The 22,137-nt window shown below is 39.0% G+C and overlaps 1 protein-coding gene across 12 annotated transcripts in view; it reads right to left on the bottom strand.

Moving 5' to 3' along the window:
* The window catches only part of PALM2AKAP2 (PALM2 and AKAP2 fusion), a 577,025-nt gene that overhangs the window by 270,508 nt on the left and 284,380 nt on the right, over positions 1-22,137 (bottom strand). For 7 of the 12 annotated variants that reach the window (XM_069107443.1, XM_069107433.1, XM_069107435.1 and 4 more), the window contains 2 exons: positions 17,292-17,393; positions 1,914-2,621 (listed from right to left, as the gene is read on the bottom strand). The exons of 2 other annotated variants lie outside the window; for them this stretch is intronic. In XM_069107443.1, the coding sequence (XP_068963544.1) occupies positions 1,914-2,621; positions 17,292-17,393 (810 nt within the window). The remainder of the gene's footprint in view (positions 1-1,913; positions 2,622-17,291; positions 17,394-22,137) is intronic. 3 more of the 12 variants (XM_069107439.1, XM_069107440.1, XM_069107437.1) reach the window with 2 other exon arrangements.

Genomic DNA, 22,137 nt, shown 5'->3' with positions numbered 1-22,137 from the left:
CTGTCTATAAATTGCCCTGGATGCTTATTTCATTTAATTTTAAAATAAATGTTAATCTGCAGAACAGAATATAATTGAGGTTAGCCAAGTTTACTTCAAACAAAGTTTGGCTTCTAAGTTAACTTTTTCAAAGGCAGTTGTTTTGGCAAACCACATCTTTTCGAGTTTCTCGTCCATAAGTAGCTATAACCTTCCCATGGAATAATAAAAAAAAAATTACCCCTTTCTATTTCTAATTTAATTTCTAAAATTAAAGATAAAACGACTGACCTCATATTCTAGAAAATTGTATATTAGATATTTCAGGACCATAAGTTGCTTCTAAAAACACAAAAGATGTCATGAAGATAACATTTACTCTTCTCAATAAGAACAAAGCTAATGTCAGGCCAAGAAATTAAAATTGGAAATTAAAAAATGTTTTTGTATTCTAGTATTAAGAAAGTTGTCACTGGGGCCAAGTTAGCCAGTGCCGGGTCTGTATTCACAAGACTGCCTTTAAAAAAAAAAATTCGTATTGCTCCCCCTCAGAAATTGGATCTGATCATTTGATCTCAGCTCTAGCTTAATATTTATAGAGCTTCCTTGGTCTTTCATTTTGTGGTAGAGTGGGCAAAATTTCATGTTAAAGTTATCTATAAAGCACTCTAACTTGAACAGAAAGAAAAGAACACAGAGAAAGGGCTCAGCTAAATTTGATGTATATGTAGATTCAGCAGTTAATGCATTTATTTAAAGCACCATTCATGATGGAAGAGAAATATCATAGGAAACAAGCTTAGGTTGGAAAGACTATTTGAAAAATGTGGTCACTTGAGAGAGATTCTTTAAAATAATCCCTTTGTTAAAATGTCAGAAAATAGCCATGAAAAGAACACACAGATGTCTTAATAGAAAAATTTACTTTTTTTTTTTTTGAGAGAAATAGAAACTAGATTCATGTTTCTGTCTGCCTCCTTCAAGTCTGGAGATAAGTCAATACTTAAAACAATGTTTGTTTCATGTTCTTAGAAAATAAAAAAAAAATGGCAGCTTTTATACATAGAGTTCATCAGTTGTGATGGACAGTTCCTGACAGCCAGGTTATAGAATGAGTATCTAAATTTCATTTTGGTTGAACAACGGATTTTTTTCATGCCCAGTTCATTTCAGTTTTCACTGAAGGAAATACATAGCTGCACAATACTGTAATCTGGAAGCTGAAGTCAGGTGAAAAGAGGATGAAGCATCACCCTCTATCCCTAACAGGTAGGTATTGCCAACAGGATTTTATCACTCATGATCGAAAAATGGAGGCTCATGTTAAAAAGATGCATAGGAAAGAAAGTCTGGGGGAATGGTTAGGACTATATTTTAGAAACATGCCACAGAATTAAAAAAAACCCAACAAATATTCTATTTCAGGGAAAGGACTTAAGGCTAGTATATATAAGTGGCTAACTGTGAACAGCAGACTTCAACAAAGCAGTATAAATCTGAGTCAGTTTTTCAGACCCACATCAAAGTGTGATGGGGGGGGGGAGGGGGGGGGAAGGAGAGAGAGAGAGAGAGAGAGAGAGAGAGAGAGAGAGAGAGAGAGAGAGAGAAGTAAATCCATAAGAAAAAAATAAGATAAATATAATTACATGCACTTCGCCCCTTGATTGGGAAAACTGGTAAGAAAAAAGAAAAGTAAAAGGAAAGAATACATTTGATGGAGGTAAAAACCAAAATAAGAACATCGTGGTTCAGTTTATTGGGGAAAGAGAAATCAAAGCCATCCACCTGCGAGGCAACGAAGGTTCCAGTTCATAGGATTGCAGTTAGTTGTACAGAGAGGTCTACGTAAGTGACAGAGGCCCCTCAGAAGGAGAAAGGAGAGAGAAGTGGTCACATGACAACACAGCACTGACAGCGTTTTTTCTTTTGGGTACCTGGGACTGGTTCTGTGGCCAGGCTTTCTTCCTTCACTTCAGGGGAGGAGGGCTCCGTGGTGTCTGAGATAGGCTTCCCAGAAACGAGCTCAGCGGCATTTCCATCAATAGTGGACACATCTGTCACCGTCTTCTCTCGAAGTGACTTCTCGTCGTCTTCGTCGATGAGGACCAGTTCGGCTTTGATGGTCTCGTCATAGCCTAGCACCTTTTTAGCCTCCTCTTCTCCCTCTATGTTTTGGTAGCCCATGAAAATCATGGTCACTGGCTGGTCCATGCTCACGTCTGGGACTTCGGCTCTAGGGACATTAGCCTGTTGTTCTATGCTCTCGGCAGAATAGTCTTTCCTGGATTTGTGGACCATTTCTAACTTTGCCTCTTTGCAGAGCATCTGTTCCTTTGTTTGGCTTACTCTCCCATCTGCTATCACAGTTCTCTCCGACAAAGCCGTTGCTTCATGTCCTCCTCTAATGCTTGATTGTCCAGCTTTCTGAATAAGTTCATTTACATCCTTTGAGCTTAATTTATGAACTCCATTCTCTACCACGGTACCTCCCGAGTGCACCTCATAGACTACTTTGGTACCATCATCATAGACTTTGGCTCCTCTCTGATGGACCCCCTCTGGGCCAATGGTTGATGTAGAGAGAATCTTGGTCTCTCCTGTTTGTTTGTCTTTCTCCACATTAATTTCCATGGCGTACACAGCTTGAATGAAAACAAGAGAGGAAGTGCATGTTACAACAAAAAAAAGCCAGTGAACGGTTAATTGCCAAACAGACCAAAAAAAAAAAAAGTTATTGTGCCCTTTTGCCTATCAAGCTATTTCTAAGTGCCAAGCATCCTGCATGTTAGAGTGAGGTACATATGGTGAATGGAGATGGTTACAGAGAATAAATACATCAGTAAGTGCATTACAAAGACAGGTATAGTAAAGAGCCACCATACATCAGCTGTGAGCACCCTCTCAGTACTGTGCAAAGAAAGCCAACAGTGACCACTTAAGAGTCAGTGTCCTGTGATGCATTAAGGTTGGTAACATGCAAGCTGACCTTTTATTATGGGGGCATACCTCCTTCCTACTGTCAGAAGAAGGGAGAACTTTTAAAAGCACTTAACATTCAAGTGGACTAACTCTAAAATGTCAGAGCCCTCTGGCTATTTTCCCTCAGAGGCCTTGGTTCATTTCTAACTTGCCCTCGGTCTTCTTGGATGCCAGGTTCAGGATTCGGAAGTTAGGGGTTCTCTCAGAGCTCTTTCACATTCTACTCCAAAAGAAAGTAAAAACATTTTTTAAAGCTGTGGAAGTCTTCAGGTGACGTGAGCACTTGAGACACTTAGCTTCCTTTCTAAATAAATGACTAGAAGCCAGGCAAGACTGAGTTTAGACTGGAGTATGGAAAGGATGGTCATTGGAGATCTAGCTGCAGGGTCCAGTTCTGAAGGCCACAAAACCCTTCTGCCCACTACGGCATTGTTCAAAAGGTGCAGAGAACAATTCACAGTTGAGATCAGTCACTTGAACACGTTGATAAAGAAAAATGATAAATATACTATTTCTGGAAGAGTAAGACAATCTGAATGCTGATCACTTTTTTAAAAAAAGAATACAATAAAAAATTCAGAGTTTCATCTCTTCAAGGCAACTGAACATTAAAGTTTTACTTAATCCAAGGAAAATCTTATTTTTTCCTCAAGAGGATACCCAAACTTTGTCTTTCACACACAGGCTCGCGCGCACACATGCACTCACAAAGAGCAGTGGTCAAAAAAGCAGATGTAGGCACCAGCCTTGGAGTCAGGAGGACCTGAGTTCAAATTAGAAACTTCCTAGCTGTGTGAGCCTGGGCAAGTTCCTTAACCTGTCTGGGCCTCAGTTTCTTCTTTTATAAAATAAGGAGTTTGGACTAGAATATTTCTGAGAGATCTTTTTCCATTTTTAATTTTTGATCTTGAAAATCCTATCGATCTTTAATTATTTAAGAGTACTGGAGAACAGCTGCACTCTGACAAGTGAGAGGTTAGGTTCCAAAGGAAGCCTTCCTAAATAGACAAAATTATCCCAGAAAAATCCCAACAGCAACCCATAAAGTCGAAGAGGATAGTGTCTCTGTAAGAGAGGGCAGTATCTATCACAAAGCAGGTAGAGCTGAGAAAACAGTTGAATTTGAATTGTATTTTTCATGAATCCTTAAGTGAGAGGTTCTCATATTTTTTGGTCTCTGGGTCCCAAAGAGCTTTTGTTAATGTTGGGTTATATTTACTGATATTTACCATATTAGAAATTTAAGCTGCTAAAATTTCTTTTTAATTGTTAATTCACTTAAAATAATAATAAACTCATTACATGTTAACATAAATAACACTTTAATTAAAAATAGGTATCTTTTCCAAAATAAAAAAAAATTCTAGTGAGAAAAGCAGCATTATTTTTACATATTTTTGCAAACTTCTTTAATGACTGGCTTAATAGAAGATAGGTAAATTCTCATATCTGCTTCTGTATTGAATCTGTTATGGTAAGTTATTTTGGTTGAAGAATATCTGGGTCTTTCACAGGTAATATAGTTGGAAAAGGGAAGAAAATTTTAATAAGTAAATAGTTTATTACAAAAATAGTTTTGATCTCATGAATCCCATGAAAGGGTGTCAGGGATAGCCAGGGGTCCATTAAATACATTAAAGAACTTATAACTTTGGCTAACAATTCTGAGAGGTGGGAACAAGGACTTCTAATCAAATAGAAGAAAGTAAAAACAGGTGAAAACTTAGCTGGCAGAAAAACTACTGATGAAGGGGGATGGGAGAAGCAGTTGAAAGGGCATCTGAGGGGGTTACATCTCCATATGACTTTCTTCTTGTTTCATAATGAAAACAAAAAACAACACAGACACACTGAAAGTCTTTCAGTTTATCAGGAATGCTAGGAAGGTCAAGTAAGGCTGTCCCTCTCCTGAGTTCTCCCAGCTTTTCAGTATGACAGTGAGAGTGTTTATGGGGATGATGAAGAGAAGACTGTATAATAACAGTGCAAGGAGTGTACAGGAGGAGACTGAGAGAGGAGCAGATTTAAGACTGCCATTTTAATGCAAGGATTATTCATCTTTCTTATGTCACAGACCCCTTCTGCAATCTGCTGAAGCTTACTGATCCTTCTCAGAATAATATTTTTAATGGCATAAAATAAAACACATAGGATGACAAAGGAAACCAAAGGTTAGTGAAGATAAAGATTTTTTTCCCCTTATCCAAATTTATAGACTCCCAGAAATCGATATATCAACCCAGGTAATGAGCCCCTAACCCCTTATCTCATGTCTTACTCTGGGGCTTAATGAGAATGGCAGTTGTGATTATTGCATTTTTGAACTGCTCTGTAACTATCTCTGTCTGTCCGTCTCTCTTTATGTATGGAATGTAGCTAAGTGGATCTAGCTGAATTCCAGTAAGTTAAATGGTATATGATGTGCCTAAGGCTATGATATTAGAGTTGGAAGAAACTTTAGAGGAGTCATTTAGCAAAGTTCCTTATTTTATATATGAGGAATTTAGGCCCCAGAAAAGTTCAGACACTTGCCTAAGATTACACAGGCGTTTAGGCATATAAAGTTGGATCAACTTGACTCCACTGTGCATCCTATACTGTCAGGTCCACATCATTTGCCATAATAAACTGCAAATTTCGTCTAAGATAAAGTAACATAACTTTATATTTAATAGTTTTTATTGGATTAAGGAAATACAATTCTATGCTTTTTGTTTCTCCTGCTTCAGGAGTTGTGAAAGTCAGAGGCACAGACTTTCAGCACATATATATGGAGGTTCTTGAGAATAAGAGGGATTCTATGGACCCTGATTCAGCTTCACTGCAGCCAGGCTTCTTGCCTTATGTAGGGGAGAAACCCACTGAAAGAGAAATCCACCACAAGGTAGAAATGGAAAGCTTTTTTCAGCAACGGCTTTATAAGATTTCTTGAAGACAGAAGCCAGTTAAGAAGAGAACGATTGGGAAAAGAAATGAGCTCACTGGAAGGATGAAATAAACTGTGGAACAATTATTTTAAAAGTGAGGTCTGTAAATTTATTTATTTTTGTATAGACATGTTTAAATGGTTCATGCTGAATATGCTTTAATGACAACAAACATCTGTATACAAATACATGCATGCCATTTCACATATACTTAAAGTCTGATGCCTCAGCTTTCTCACCATACCCTCTCTATTTTACCCTCTGTAGTATGGTTTTGATCCTACAGCTCTTCTGAAACCAACCAACCTCTAAGGTCACCAATGACCATCTTTTTGCCAAATCTCATGTCCTTTTTCTTTTTTTTAAGGCTCATACTTTCTTGTCTTCTCTATAGCATTTAACACTATGGGTCATTCTCTTCTACTGGATACTCTCCTCTAGCTTTTACTCTCCCGGTTCTCCTACCTCTCCAACAACTTCTTTGACCCCTTCATCGACTCTTTATCCTTTTTCTAATACCTTTAAGGATGATGAACTACAAGGTTTGTTCCTTGGTACCTCTTCTCTCCATAACCCTTTCCCCCCGCAATCACACTAAGTCTCATGGCTTCAATTGCTATCTCTGTACAGAATTAAATCTGTAAATCCAGCCCTGATAGCTCTATTGAACTCCAGACCCACAATTCCAACTGCCTTTAAGCTGTTTCTATCTGGATGTCCTACCACATCAACATATCCCAATGTAATATGTTTTCTTTCCTTTGCTTCTCATCAAATTAGTGACCAAGTCTTGTTCATTCTAACTCTGTGCTCACAACTGTTCCCTCTTTTATATTTCCATTGCAACCAACCTAGCGAAGGTCATTTTGGTATTGCTCATCTCATTTTTTTCAATAGTCTTCAAACAGGTGCTCCTACCTCTCTTTTCTCTCCATCTAATTTATTCTTCTAAGCAATGCCAGCCTAAGGCTCATTAGTAATAGATCTAATCATGTCATGCCGTTGCTTGAAAATCTTCAGTGGCTTCCTACTTCCTACCAAGTAAAGTTCAATCTAATTTGCTTAGCATACAAAGCCTTTCACAAACTGATGCTGTTCTACCTTCCCAGGCTTTTATTTTCGTAGTATAAAATAGTACTATATAATACTCCATTACATACACTCTACCCTCTAGCCAAGCTGAATTATCCTGTTACCTCAGAGCACACATAGAATTTTCCTACCTATGCTTGTACAGTTTCTTGTGCCTGGAATTTCCTCAATCTCTCTCTTCACTCAATCATTTCCTTATTGTTCAGTCATTTTTTTCACTCACGTCTGATTCTATATGCAGTTTTCTTGGCAGAGATGCTAAAGTGATTTTTTTACAGCTCATTTTACAGATAAAGAGACTGATGCAAACATGGTTAAGTGACTTGCTCAGGATCACACAGATATTAAGAGTCTGAGGCCAGTCCAGCACTCTATGCACTGTGCTACCTAGCTATTCCAGTTATTTTCTATTTATCATTGAAAGTCCAGAGCAAATGCTAACTCCTTCAGGAAGCCTTCTCTCTTTACCTTTCCACCCTTACTTGGATCTCAGCACTTAATTTTGAACCTCTGTAATATAGTTGTCATGTGTTATTTGGGCTTGTGTTTTATTTTCCTTGGAGATGGTAAGCTTCATGAAAGAATGGATCTTTTGTCATGCAGCATTATAGAGTGGAAAGATCTGAACGTAGAGGATAAGAGTTCAAATCCCAACTTACCCCTTGTGTGATTTAACCTCTTTGGGCCTCAGTTTCCTCATTTGTAAAATGAGGAGGTTAGATTAGATGATCTCTAGGTTTCCTTCCAGTTCAAGACTTATAATTCTATGAAGTGTCTGTAAATTCTCCAACACCCAACATGGTGCTTTTTATACAGGAAGTGCATAATAAATGACTGTTAAATCGAATACTCCAAATATTCATGACTGGGGTGGGGTTATTTCTCTTAAGCTGAACCTCTCCAAACTTAGCCTAGGCTAGTCAGTCAATGAAAGTCACAGTCTTTTACTGGATCTGAACGAAAAGCCTTTCTAGTCTGGTAGGAAATGTCAGAACTTGTACTCTCATCATCACAACTGTAAAGAATCCAAGGACATCTCTGCACCACTTGGAGGCAATGGAGGAGGAAGAGTTTTGTAGAGGACTTATGGCTTTACTCTCAGACTATCTCCAATCTACTGGAAATTTGTACTCCACTCCTCATTCTCCCAACTCTGGTAGGTGAGCCTTTTGTCTCATCTTGAAGGGAACCAGCCCTCCATCCAGTGGCAAGTTGGAGCCAACTCTAACTGACTTGAAGGAACTGATCGTTAAATTTTCAGTGTGAGCACTGTTGATTCAGAAATCTATAATTATTAACAAATCAGGGCTTGACATTGTTTTTTTTTATTATCTAGACTTAATAAAGTGTTGATAATTTGGATTAAACTTATAAGTGTGTGCGTGCATAATTCCCCCCCCCCCCAATCCTGGTTGTTAAACATTTACCAGTATAACCCTGCTTCCATGACATTTCCTGTGGTTTCTTATATATACCTAGCATTCATATAGCACTTTAAAGTTTTCAAAGCACTTTACAAATATTATCTCATTTTATCTTCACAACAACCCTGATAGATAAAGTGTTATTATTATCCCCATTTTACAGATGAGGAAATTGAAGGAGATAGAGGTTAAGTGACTTGCCCAGGGTCACAAAGTATCTGAAACCTGATTTGAACTTAGGACTTCCTGACTCCCCACTGTGGTCTACCCAATGTGCTACCCAACTGTCTCTAGGCAGTTCCTCACCATCCTTCCCATGGGTACCCTACCCTTTTCAGCACCCTTTTATGCATTATCTTCCTCCATTAAAAGTTAAGTTTATTGAGGACAGAGACTGTCCTGTTTGCTTGTATTTATATCCCTAGTGCTTTTCATAGTGCCTAGCATATAATATAGTAAGTACTTAATAAATGATCTTTCCTTCTCTCTCCTTCCTTCCTTCCTATATACATATGCATACACACACGTTGTGTGTGTGTGTATGTATACTATGCTTGCCTCTCTCATTTTCACCCTCAGCATTAGAGAATTGACCACTAAATTTTTGGTCACAGCAGTTTATCAAGACTATCAACTTACTACATGGAGGGGTTTGAGATTTCCATCTAGAGGGAGGGAGTATTGCAGGGAAATCATGACTCTTTAGCATATTCACTTCACCAGTGTTTCATATTCTGCACACAGTGTATATTTCCAGAGGCAGTGTGGTATAGCAGAGGATTGCCTCAGACTAGGGACACGTGGGTTTAAGTCCTACCTTGGGTACATATTGGCTGTGTGACTGTGGGCATGTTACTTATCCTCTTAATGCTTCCTAACGCCTCCATAAAGACTCTTAAGTCACAGTTCATTAGCACTCATAGAAACTTTTCTCACTGGGAATTCTTCATGCTAAGGCGATCACCATTCCCTTCCTCCCCACCTGTATTAATGTGTATGCTGATATCTATAAATATACTTCTATATCTACATATGTGTATACAAATTATTTTCGAATACTTTTCTTTCACTCTTTACAACCAGTGAGGTGGTTGGGGAGACGTTATTTTCAGTGTAAAGATGAGGACAATAAGACACAAAATGGTAAAATGACTGCTTGCCAAGGGGCTCGTAGCAAGTGAACAGAGACAGAGCTAGCATTACATTCTGTGGCCTCTGGGTGTAGTTTGGCTAATGAATAATGCAGGTGCCTGTAAAATATCCCCCCAATGCCTCTTATCACGAGGACAGCACCCTTACGGAGACTAGGGGTATAGTGTCAAAGTATGGTCTTCAGTGGACGTGAGGCCCCTGCTAAGGAAGAGAGTCAGGGCAAAGAGTGGGGATTGTGGTTTGGGGGGAGGGTAAGCGGAAGTGGGGCAGAAGTGAGGGGGAAATGAACTATACCCCGTGACTCTAGGAATACTTTTTCGTGGATTTTATACCTCACTCTCATTCCTGAACCATTCCATGTTATCTCTAGATATAAAGGTAACTAAAGTAGCAGCATGGATAGAGCACTGGGCTTGGAGTCAGAAAGACAGCATTTAGATCTGCCTTCAGCCACTTACTAGTTATGTGACCCTGGGAAAGGCACTGAACTGCTGTCTGCCTCAGTTTCCTCAGCTGTAAAATGGGTACAATACTAGCATCTACTTTACAGGCTATTATGAGGATCAAATGAGATATCTATGGAGGGCTTAGCATGGTGCCTGTTATGTAGCAGGTGCTTAATAAACACTTCCTTCTTTCTTTTCTTTCTAGCAGGCTTGAATGTGAAAGGGAATTCAGTTTAGTACTACTGGGAACACACAGACTCACTCACATTCAAGGGCATACACAAGTTAGAGTCAACAGATTAGCATGAATGATGGATGCTTTGCTGTTGTTTAGCTGTTTTCAGTTGTGTCTGACTCTTCATAACCCCATCTAGGGTTTTCTTGGCAGAGATCCTGGAGTGGTTTGCCATTTAATTCTCCAGCTTATTCTACAGATGAGGAAACTGAGGCAAACATGGTTAGGTGACTTGTCCAGGGTCACACAGCTAGAAAGTGTCTGAGGCTGGATTTGAGCTCAGGAAGATGAGTCTTCTTGATTCCAGGCCCAGCACCCTATCCACTGCACCAGTCAGATGCCTTATACAAATGTCATTATAGAATCTAGCACATTATAGACATATATTATCATATGAATAATAGAACCACTCTGTAGTTCTAATTAGAGAGTAAATAATTATGATAATTTCAAACTTGATAGTCACAGTAGCCCTGTGAGTTAGATAATGCACTTTTTAAAAAATATATCCATTTTGCAGATGAGAAAACTGAGGCTCAGAGAGATTAAGAACTTGCTAAAAAAGTATCTGAAGCCTGATTTGAACTCAGGACTTCCTGATTCCAAGTCTAGGACTTTTCCCAGCACAGAAGGATGATGCAACTTGACTCTGTGCCTATAACTAATACCTGAAGGAGCCTGGATTCAAGTTCAGGTCTCCTAACTCCAAGTCCAACATTCTTTACATCCCATTTCTTAAAGAAAAAAAAGCTGGCCCATTGATTTGAATATAATTCTGTCTCCTAGGGAGGTAACTTTGGTATAGGAGATAGGAATCTAGGCTTAGAGTCAGGAAGAGTTAGGTTCAAACTCTGCCTCTGACACAAGCCAAAGTACCTGGGCTCAAATGCTACACCTGACACTCCTACTTGCCTGATCTTGGGCAAGATACTTAAGCTCCCTTGTCCTCAGTTTCCTCATGTGTAAAATGAGAGGACTGGGACAGAAGACCTCTTGAGGTTTCTTTTCTTAATCTATGATTCTGAAGGAGTAAAGGTATTTCACACACTAGGAGGTTGGGGTTTTTTGAGGCAGTCGGGTTTAAGTGACTTGCCCAGGGTCACACAGCTAGTAAGTATCTGAGGCTAGATTTGAACTCAGGTCCTCCTTTCTCCCGGGCCCCTGCACCACCTAGCTGCCCCTGTGTGTTTTTTTAAAATTCAAATAAAAATAACTTACTTAAATCAAACAATAAGATTTCATCTTTGTACAGTTCAGAATGTTATCCAAGTCAGTGTCTCTCTCCCAATTTACAACTTTTAAAAAGGAAAAAAAGACCCAATTTTGGTTAAGGAAAATTTTGTTGTTCTTGCATGAATTAAATCACAGATTTAGATTTGGCCCTTTTAATGACTGGCCATTACCTCAATTAAGTGAACTCTTTCTTTCAAGGGAGGAACACATCTTATGTACTTTATTTCCCGTTAAACTGAGAAACAGAAGCAGTGTGGTATAAAAAAATACTGGGTTGGGAATCTGGAGACTGAAATTCTAGTTCCCAGCCTGCCTTTAGCTTGTGGTTTTCCCCTTTGAGCAAATTATTTCCCAACTCAGCCTCAGTTTCTTCATCTGTACAATGAGGAATTAGACCTGATGGTCTCTAAGGGCTTTTCTAGTCCTAATTCTGCTCTCTATGGCAATAACATACAGACCAAAATATTAGCTTCAAGTGAAGATATCAAATCCACCTCTTTTTCCAGGTTTTCTTCCAAAGGAACAACAAACTCAGCATATGAGAATGTTGGAGTCATCTCCACTTACTCCCCCCCGCCCCCAATATATTGTCATTAATGGAAAGGAGACTAGATGTTGCATATATGCATCATGGTGAATTAAATCTTATTATAACATGACCTTCTCCCCTTATAATGTGTGACAGAAGCCAATTTATTGTTACTTAAATTAACATTCTTCAGATCTTATGGATAAATCATGTATCTATTTAGTATAATGCTCTGCACAGAAAAGAATAAATCACAACTAGCTGAATGAATGAGGGAGAGGCAGAGGGTGGGAGAAAAAGAAGGAAAGGAAGAATTAGGAAGGAAGGAAGGAAAGGAGGGAAGAAGGGAAGGGAAAAAAGGGAAGAGAAGGGGAGGAAAAGGAAGGGAAAGAGAAGGGAAGAGAATGGACAAAGAAACAAAGGAAGGAGAAAGGAATGGGACTGATGGCTACCTCTAATAATAAAAGCTAGAATTTATATAGTTTTGTAAGATTTGCAAAGCACTTTATAAATATATCATTTGATCCTCACAGCAACCCTGGGAGGTACGTGCTATTATTATCCCCATTTTACAGATGAAGTAACTTGAGGCGTGAATGGTTAAGTGACCTATCTAGAATCATAAAGCTTTGAAAATTTGAAATCATTTGAAATCAGGTCTTCCTGACTCCAGATTGAGGGCTCTATATTGAGTGCTCAACTAGCTAGTTGCCCCTAAGAAACTATCCTCATAGTGAGTGATCTCTGGTTAAGTATGATTATATACACACTGAATAATAGTTTCCAAGTTGAAAGGAACCTCTGTCGTCATCTAATCCAACACCTTCATTTTATAGATGAGATATTTGAGGGCCAGAGACATAAATTGACTTGCCCAATGTCACAAAAATAGCAAGCAAGCAGCAGAGTCTGAATTCAAACCCAGGTCCTTTGACTCTCAATATGTATAGCCCCATTTTCCATGCTACTGTGTTTTTGCTAAAGGCATCATTTTCCAACAGCTTTTGACATTGATGATATAAAAATATGGCTATTATTATCTCATCTATCACTATTATATTACTTCCAGTAATAATTCAGAGTGGTATCTCTCTTTCAATGCAGATATTGATCTAGAACAGAGGTGTTGTGTGGGGGCCACATGTAGGCTACCATAGCACTCCTACTGAGAGGGGGGTATAGAAATGTAACTGGGAGATATTTGACTAAATAAATAAAAATGCAATAAAACAGATAATATTAATATCTGTTTTTTCCAAACCAATATATGCCCACAGGGATCCTTATGTATGGTTTAGTGGTCCCATTTCTCTTTGAGTTTGACACTACTGATCTTGAACAATCAAAGTCTATTATTTATCTCGGAGTCAAAATTTGGATAATATTTGTACTACTTATCTCACAAATTTGTGAGGAAAGTGGTTTGCAGACCTCAGAGTGCTATAGAAACATGTTATTGCTATTTACTTGCATTATTTGGATTGCTGGACTCTCACAGTATATTTAAGTATGAGGGAGGAGATTCATAATTCTGCTCAAAAATATTTGTTTTCTCCCTAATGTCTATTGTCCAAAGCTCAAGCGATTTTTTTCCCGGTATCTTCTATATTCTCTCCTCTTTGGAATATTTTCGTTCTCTCTTTAAAGAGGCAATATGGTATGGTGGAAAGAAAGAACATTGGCTTCCAAGTCAGAATATATAGGTTCAAATTCTCTGTCTGATACTTGTTATTATATACTGTAATATTATAAATAATATGTATTATATATTTATAATATGATATATTATTAGCTGCATGACCTCACATAAAACCACTTAATCTTGCTGGGACTTACTTTGTTCTGCTGTAAAATGAGGAGGTTGAGGTCTGCTTCTATATCTGTGATGCTTAAATATTCATCTGTTAAATTTCCAAGTCTTCTTAATTTTACATCTAGCATTTATATAATGCTTTGAAGTTTGCAAAGCACTTTACAAATTTATTTCACTTGATCAACAGCCCTGGGAGGCAGATGCTATTATTGTCCCTATTTAACAGATGAGGAAACTGAGGCACAGAAAGGCTAAGTGACTTGCCCAGGATTATACAGCTAGTGACTGAGGCTGGATTTGAAAAGTTCAGTGCATCATCATCATCATCACCATCATCATCATCATAGAAAGTGCCTGCTACGTGCCAAGAGACTGTGTTAAACACTTTACAATTTTTATCTCATTTGGTTCCCACACAATCCTGAGGGATGAGTGCTATTATTAGCCCCATTTAACAGATGAGAAAACAGGCAAATAAAAGTCAAATGACTTGCCCAGGGTTACATAGCTATTAGATTTGAACCTAGATCTTCTCTCCTGGTTTTTAGTGCTACCTAGCTGTTTACTTAACTTCCTTCAGAAAGCCTTCTTTGGGCCTTGATTGAGACCTCTTGTACCTAAATAGTACTTTGTTTTATACATTTCTAATGCATTTACAATGTATTACTGCGTTTTATTATCTGGGCTATATTTTGACCCCTTATTTCATTAAGTCCCATAAGAGGTGGGATTCACCCTTTCCTAACTTTGTTATCACAGTGTTCTACATAGAGTAGGCATCTAAAATATTTAAATGTTGAATGAATGAAAAGAATGCAGATGCACATGCATTTAATTTTCTTAAAATTGATGATAAATTTCTATGCACTTGAATGGTACAACCGTTAAAAGCTATCTTCTCTTGTGGATTGACTTTTTTCCATCTCTGTTTCTTCATCATCTCTTATTCTGTCTCTACTGTGATTTGTTTGGGGAGCGGGGGAGAGGGGAGATTTGAATGTCAGGAAATGACTAAGAAAGGGATCCATCCCTAAGTGCTTTTTAAAACAAAGAAAGAAATGAAAAATGGGGCCTATGACCAAAGAGATACCTAATAACAAAAGGAATAACCAGTTAATAGATTGTGTTGACCTCATAGGACCTCTCTCTTCCTTTGGCACCATCACACAAACTCCTAATGTTCAGGAAGCCAAACTTCTCATCTTGCATGTAAACTTTTAGCCATTTAACCTCAGGGTGAGAACTCCAATGCTAACCATATTTAGATTTACTAATGACTATAATTTTAAGTGAGAGGCAAATCCAATGTCCTGCTTGCTGCAATTCAAATTCTGGTTTTGTAAGTAAGAAATAAATGCTTAACTGTGGAAAAATACCCTTTTGTGATATAGAGTGGTTTTATAGTTACGATGTGCTCAGTTGGTTAGTATGTGAGGGGCTCTGGAAATGTAGAGGGCAGCTAGGTGGTGCAGTGAATAGAGTGCAGGTCCCGGAGTCAGGAAGAGTCAGTTCCCTGAGTTCAAATCTGGCCTTAGACACTTACTAGATGTGTGACCCTGAGCATGCCATTTAACTCTGTTTGCCTCAGTTTCCTCATCTGTAAAGTGAGCTGGAGAAGGAAATGGTAAACCATTCCAGTATCTTTTCCAGAAAACCCCAAATGGGGTCACGAAGAGTGGGACACAACAACAAAATAGAAATGTAGAGCCAAAGTCAGGTTGTAGGTAGAGGGCTGGCCTTGGAGTTAGGAAGACCTGGGTTATGACACATATTAGCTGTGGACAGCTCTTGAAGACTAAGTTACGGATGAATTATGTATGTGCAATGGTATATCACGGAATTAAATGTCTCTTCATCTTTCCCTGCCTTCTGACTCAGCCCACAAGTAAATTTAAGCCTATTGGTTTCACATAGGCAGATAGGTGGCACAGTAGACAGAGTACCAGGCTTGAAGCCAGAAGACTTATCTTCCTGAATTCAAATCCAGCCTCTGATACTTACTAGCTGTGTGACCCTGGGCAAGTCACTTAATCCTGTTTGTTTCAGTTTCCTCATCGTAAAATGAGCTGGAGAAGGAAATAGTGAACCATTCTAGGATCTCTGCCAAGAAAACCCCAAAATGGGGCCACAAAGAACTGGATACAATGGAACAAAAGTTTTACATAAATTCACCTTCAGATACCAGTAACAAATTTTCTGTACCATGGCACCTATACCAAATGAGTTTATATTTATATTATTTTTTATTTTATATTTACATTAAAGTGATTGATGTGTGTAGATATGCACTGCTTTAAGCAAATTCTTTATAAAAGCTCTAATTTATAGAAAATAAAAATTAAAAACTAAAAGGATATGGACTAAGCTGGATCATCACTATGGTCCCTTCCAACTCTAAATCCACGATTTTATTTTTCTTCTCTTTTGAGGAAGGGCAAAGCGGTGGAGGGGAGAGTTGACACACAAGGCAGGAAGATCTAGGTTCAATTCTATCTCTGATATATACTGGCTGGGTGACCTTAGGCAAGTCACTTAATCTCTAAATGTTCTAGCCAAGTTTCTAAGACTATGAGATGCAGAGAAGATGGCAACTTGCATTAGTAGAAGGAAGGTCCTCATCCAGGAGCTCATCCCAAGGAAATCACAGGTCCAGTCTCTGTCCTTTAAGAAAAGGTTTCACCAAAGAGGTCCAAGCTCTCCTAGCACACTGAAAGCATGGTTTGATACGTTGTTTGTTTGTTTTTAAATCAACTTAGACTCAACTTTCCCAAACACACCTACTGTATAAAGTGAGGCATACACATTAAGTACATAATCTGAATGGTACATTACTTTGGAGACATCCATAAATACAAGAAACAACAATAAAATATACATATTCTTTGAAGGGCTATGGCTTTTTCTTCAGAGGCCAGTACGGGTGAGAATGATCCTACCCACTTGCCTCTCTTTGAGTGAGTGTGTGTGTGTGTGTGTGTGTGTGTGTGTATGTGTACACATAGGTGAAGAATTCCCAAAGTGTTGGATAATGTGCTAAAATAGGCCATTTAAAATACAATACACAGATCTTGGACCTTGTTCTCCTCTCTGGTTCAGTTTCAATTAGAGTAAACTTAAATTATTGAAGAGAGGACTATGATATTTAATTCATAAAGACTTATTTTGACACAAAGTGACAGAAATAAAGCAGAATAATGAACAAGGCAGACAAATATGCAAATTCCAAAAGGAATTCTCCACTCCCAACCCCCAATATTACTGGTTTCCTTATGGTGGACTCTCATCTGGTCACAAGATACTAAATGTATCTGTTTTCTTCATCTCACACAGTTCTTGGGCGGGGGCTTGCTTGAGAAAGGTTGGTCAATAGATTTAGTCCAGTAGAAAGGCATCTGGGTAAGAGGCCCATTCTTAAAGTTATCAGGGAAAAAGGACACCAGCCCTTGTCTGGCTTCATAAACACAGGGTTCCTCCAGACTTACCAGCTACCCTGCTTGTCCCGTCTTGCTCAGGAGATGATTCTGTTGTTCGTGAATAGAGGACTGGCAAGTCAGGGGGCTGCGTGTAAATGTAATTTACTGCATCTAGTATCAGAGAACAGGGAATACAATTAGGGACAGTGCTTAGAGGCTCTGATGGTTTCACTGCTTAGGCAGCAGCATGCTCACTTATCAGCCACACACAATAGACATCAGAGCTTCCCAATGAATAACCGGATAAGGTAAACAAAATGTAGGGCCATTTGCCCCGGGACTGGGATTCAATAGACTAGCTGAGGTAGGACGGAATTGGTCCAGATGAGTCCAGCCCTGGGACCATTGCATGTGTTCAATTATTTGTCAGGAGGTTTTGGATCTAGAAAAGCAGTGACCTCGAAAAGGATATAAAGAAATAGGGATGGCCTGGTAGCATTGATGAATTAGCGATTATCTAATGAAACTTATGTACCATACTATTTTAAAATACATCTTGGGTTTACCTTTTATAGTACAAAGACTAATAGTTAATTGACTTATTACTACTGATTTTTTAGATGTGTGTTCAAATGCTGCAGAATTTGTTCTCTGAAATCAATACTGCGGACAATCCAGTTTAACTGGTGAAGATGAGACTGAAATTCAAATGAACTTACATTGACTTCTACCTCAGAAATCCAACCTATTGGAAAGGAGCTGTCTTGAAGTGACATGGGCTACGAGAGGAAGTAGTCTTTCTTCTTTGGCTGTCTGTGTATAGAAGCTGCAGCTAGGTGGGGCAGGAGATAGAGTGTAGGGACTAGAGTCAGAAAGACTCCTCTTTCTGAGTTCAAATCCTGTCTCAGATACTTTCTAGCTGTGTGACCCTGGATAAGTCACTTAACCCAGTTTGCCTCAGTTTCCTCAGCTGCAAAATGAGCTGGAGAAGGAAATGACAAACCATTCCAGTATCTTTGCCAAGAAAACCCCAAACAGGGTCATGAAGAGTTGGACAGGACTTAAAAATGACTGAACAACAATATATGGAAGCTCAGTGAATGCCTCATAGGAATCCCTGTTCACCTATGAGTTGGATTTGGTGACATGCCTTCCAACCCAGGAGTACTGTGATTCTGTGATGCTGGCTTCCTGAGGTCATTTTTATGAAGATAACCATGGCAGCATGAGGTGGAAAGACCAGTTGGGAGGAAGCTGGAAGTAGTTCAGACTAGAGGGTGCAAGGGTCTGAACAAAAGTGATTCAAGAATACAGGATATGGCTGTTCTATGCAAAGCAATGATGAGAGTCCAAGTCATGTCTCTTTTTCCCTTGTTCAAGTGTTACTGTTAAGAGGCATAATTGGGGTTTTGAGTCCTAAATTTATTATGTGTCACTAAGCCTTCTCTGAGGTGATGAGGCCTCTCTAAGAAGAAAGCAGTCTGTGAGAAGAAAATAAATAGGAAATTATCTTTTTCATAATAAATGGTTATTTTATAAAATGCTTTTAAGGCCTGCAAAGAACTTTCCAGTATTAGCTCATTTTAGCCTCACATTTTACAGATGGGTTTTTTCCCTCATCCTAATTCACAGACTCCCTGAGATTTATCTCTGTTAAGAGAGAAAGAGGGCCTTAGAAAGCTTGAGTTCCAAGTATCTCCAATACAGATGGTTTTTGTGACTTGGGGGAAAATCACTTCACCTCTGAGAACAACAGACAACTAAAATGCTAAATTACAGACAGGTGCCAATCTGAATTGGTAGTTTCTTTCCCAGGAGTTAGTTCTTTATACCAATAAAATTACAGGTTTGATTTCCCTGCCCCCCAAAAAAGTGCTATGTAAATGCAACATTTTATTATCATCATTTTCACTGACTCCACAACTATATCAGATACTTCTACTCATTTCTATATCACAGTTATACATATACTTACTCCTCAACCTCTTTCAATCTATTTTCTAAAGCATAGTTTAGGGGAAGCCAGGTAGCACAGTGAGTCAGAGCATGGGCTCCAGTGTTGGGATGACCTGGGGATCGAATCTGGGCTCAGACACTTAGCACCCAACCAGAAACACCTGGCTGTGTAACCTTGAGCAAGTTACTTAACCCCAATTGCTTAGGGGCAGCCAGGTGGCTCAGCAAGTAAGAGCACTGGCCCCAGGGTCGGGATGACCTGGGGATCAAATCCCGGGCTCAGATACTCAGCACCACACCCAGAAATAACTGGCCGTATAACCTTGAGCAAGTTACTTAACCCTGACTGCTTTAAAAAAATAAAAAAAAGAATAGTTTAAATTGAGTGGTGAAAGCAGAAGTCAACATTGTTGTTCAATTGTTTACAGTCATGTCCGATTCTTCATAAGCTGATCAGGGATTTTTCTTAGCAAAGATACTGAACTGGTTTGCCATTTCCTTCTCCAGTTCATTTTGCAGATGAGGAAACTCAGGCACACAGGGTTGAGTGACTTGGCCAAGGTCACAGAATTAGTAAATGTCCGAGGCAGATCTGAACTCAGGAAGATGACTCTTCCTGACTCCAGGCCTGGGGCTGTATCCACTGTGCCATCTGGCTACCTGCTATTGCAGAAGTCAATAGTGACCTCTTAATTCCCAATCCAGTGGGTTTCTTCCTCACATATCATCATACTCCTTGACCTCTTTGAAGAGTATTATATGGCCAACTCACACACCCTTCTCGGAACTCTCCTCCTTTGGTATCTACAATGCTATATTCTTAGAAGCCCCTTTCTTCCCCCACCCACTAGTAAAGTAGGGTTTATGGTGACTATAGTGTAGATCTAGTAACTCTGAAAGCTTCAGAAAACAGGGCCAAATCAAAAGACCTGGGCTGTAGTTATGAGAGAATTTGTGTGGTTTTGTGTCAGGGTGCATATGTGCACAGACTTCCACAGCATAGCCTGGTAGAGAGTTAGTAGCTCCTCTTGGGCGACTTTATTAGAGGTGTGGAGATGTGATCCAAAAGTTCTTAAGTTTTGTCATCAAACATGGATATGTGAAATGGGTAGAATGAAACTAGGCCTCCTTAGCAGCCCTGCTTCAGTTCTCTGGATATGGGGACAGCTCTGACCTGTTTCCATTTTAACATTACAGATTGTAGGATCTCAACGATTTGAAGGGGAGTCCTAATTTATTTTTTTTCTGTAGGAGTGCAGGGTTATTAACTGAACTTTTGTAGAATGTAAGTTTATTGAGGTCAGGAACTTTTTTTTTTGTCTTTCTATTCTTAGTGCTTAGCAAACACTTGTTTAATCAAATTAAAGGTTTTTTTTTTTACTGGCATAGGAAATTCTCAGTAAGGAAATTCCCCCTACAATGCAAATGGCACCTGCTGTGCAATGTATAGTTTTAGAGATTTGTTTGGGTAACTGAAAGATTAAGTGAATTGCTCAGAAAATATGTTTAAGAGGTAGGATTTAAAGCTGGGTCTTCTCAACTCTGAATTTGGTGATCTATCTACCATACCACAGTTTCTGTAAACAAGAAGATCAATGGCTAATGTAGAAAAGTGGTAATGGCCTACCACCTTTTATGTTCATCACAGTTCATACCAACCATTTGTAATGGAAATGAAAATTTAAAGATCTTCCCTGCCCTTAGGCACTTTGATAGGCTTAAGAGACTCTGAGAACCTTCCTTGATTTGAAATATACTCTGCCTCCTAATAGGCTGAATGTGGTCACATGGAGCCTGTGGCAGGAAGCTTTGTTTTCAGGAATGCCTACATCTTGATGCTGTGTGATTGGGCAGTGGGTCAAGAGGGTGGTTACATTCTCTGACCCAGGAGAAGGCTATATAATCCCTGATGTGAGGCTTTGCTTTGGGGCTCACTTTGAGAAGTGTTTTGTGATTTGGTCAGATGAGACTCTGGGAAGCCATTGTTGAGAGCCCCCCGGCTTTGAAAAACCCAGATGTTGATTTGGTATGGATGTAATGGTTGGACAATTTGGAAACCTGTCTACTTGATCTGTTTCTCTGTCTTGATAATTCTATCTGTATACTCTGAAGTTCAGAGTACTGACCTTTTTCCCCTGAACTAGGTAAACGATACATATTTGACTGATTAAAGTAAGCTTGTTAACCAATTTTGAGTTGCTTTCCTTTAACAAAGCAGATATGAGAATCTGTGTTGGCAGCCACCCTGGGGACACTGGGGTGCTTGCTGCTATACCATTCTAGCAACACCATTGTGAGAGTTAACAATACATGATGATTCTTGGAAGGTTTGTCTCACAGTGTCATGAAGCAGCTCATCAAAAAGGCTTCTGTGACCATGAATTTGCCAGTGTTCAAGCCATGACGTAACATAATATTCACCTTCAGTCAGCCTAACATTCAAGGTTCTCTATAGTTGGGTACTACCATTCTTTCACAGCTTTTCCTGACACCATTCTCCATTTTGTCTGTTAGACTCCAATCACACTAGCTTATTCACTGCCCCCTGGACAGATCTGTACTTTATTCTTTGGTTGTGCCATTCTTTGTCCCTAAAATGTCTTTTGCTAATATCACTAACTATTCATTCAACAAAGCTTTAATTCAATAAGCATTTAAGATATTCAATAACAGAGTTCTTATTGTATTGGAAGGCATTATTTAAGGCACTGAGGATTAAAAAAAACAAAACCAGTACCTGCCCTTAAAGAGCCTGGAATTTAGCTGAGGGAAAGAGACAAGAATACAAAGAACCACCCCACCTCAGAGAATGATTAAGCACATAGGAGAGTGACCTGAGATATTCAAGGATTCAAGGAAGGAGGGGAAACTATATATATTTAGGAAAAAAAATCCTGAAGTTTTGAGCCTGCATGACTGGGAGAATAAAATAAAAATAAAGAAGTTAGAGTAAAAGGGC

This window comes from Petaurus breviceps, unplaced genomic scaffold (assembly GCF_028583685.1).
Source record: "Petaurus breviceps papuanus isolate PSGF00001 unplaced genomic scaffold, PetGlider_PUasm1.0 90062, whole genome shotgun sequence".
Classification (NCBI taxonomy): Eukaryota; Metazoa; Chordata; class Mammalia; order Diprotodontia; family Petauridae; genus Petaurus; species Petaurus breviceps.
Note: the sequence above shows the minus strand (reverse complement) of the source record. Positions and strands in the feature narration are given on the sequence as shown.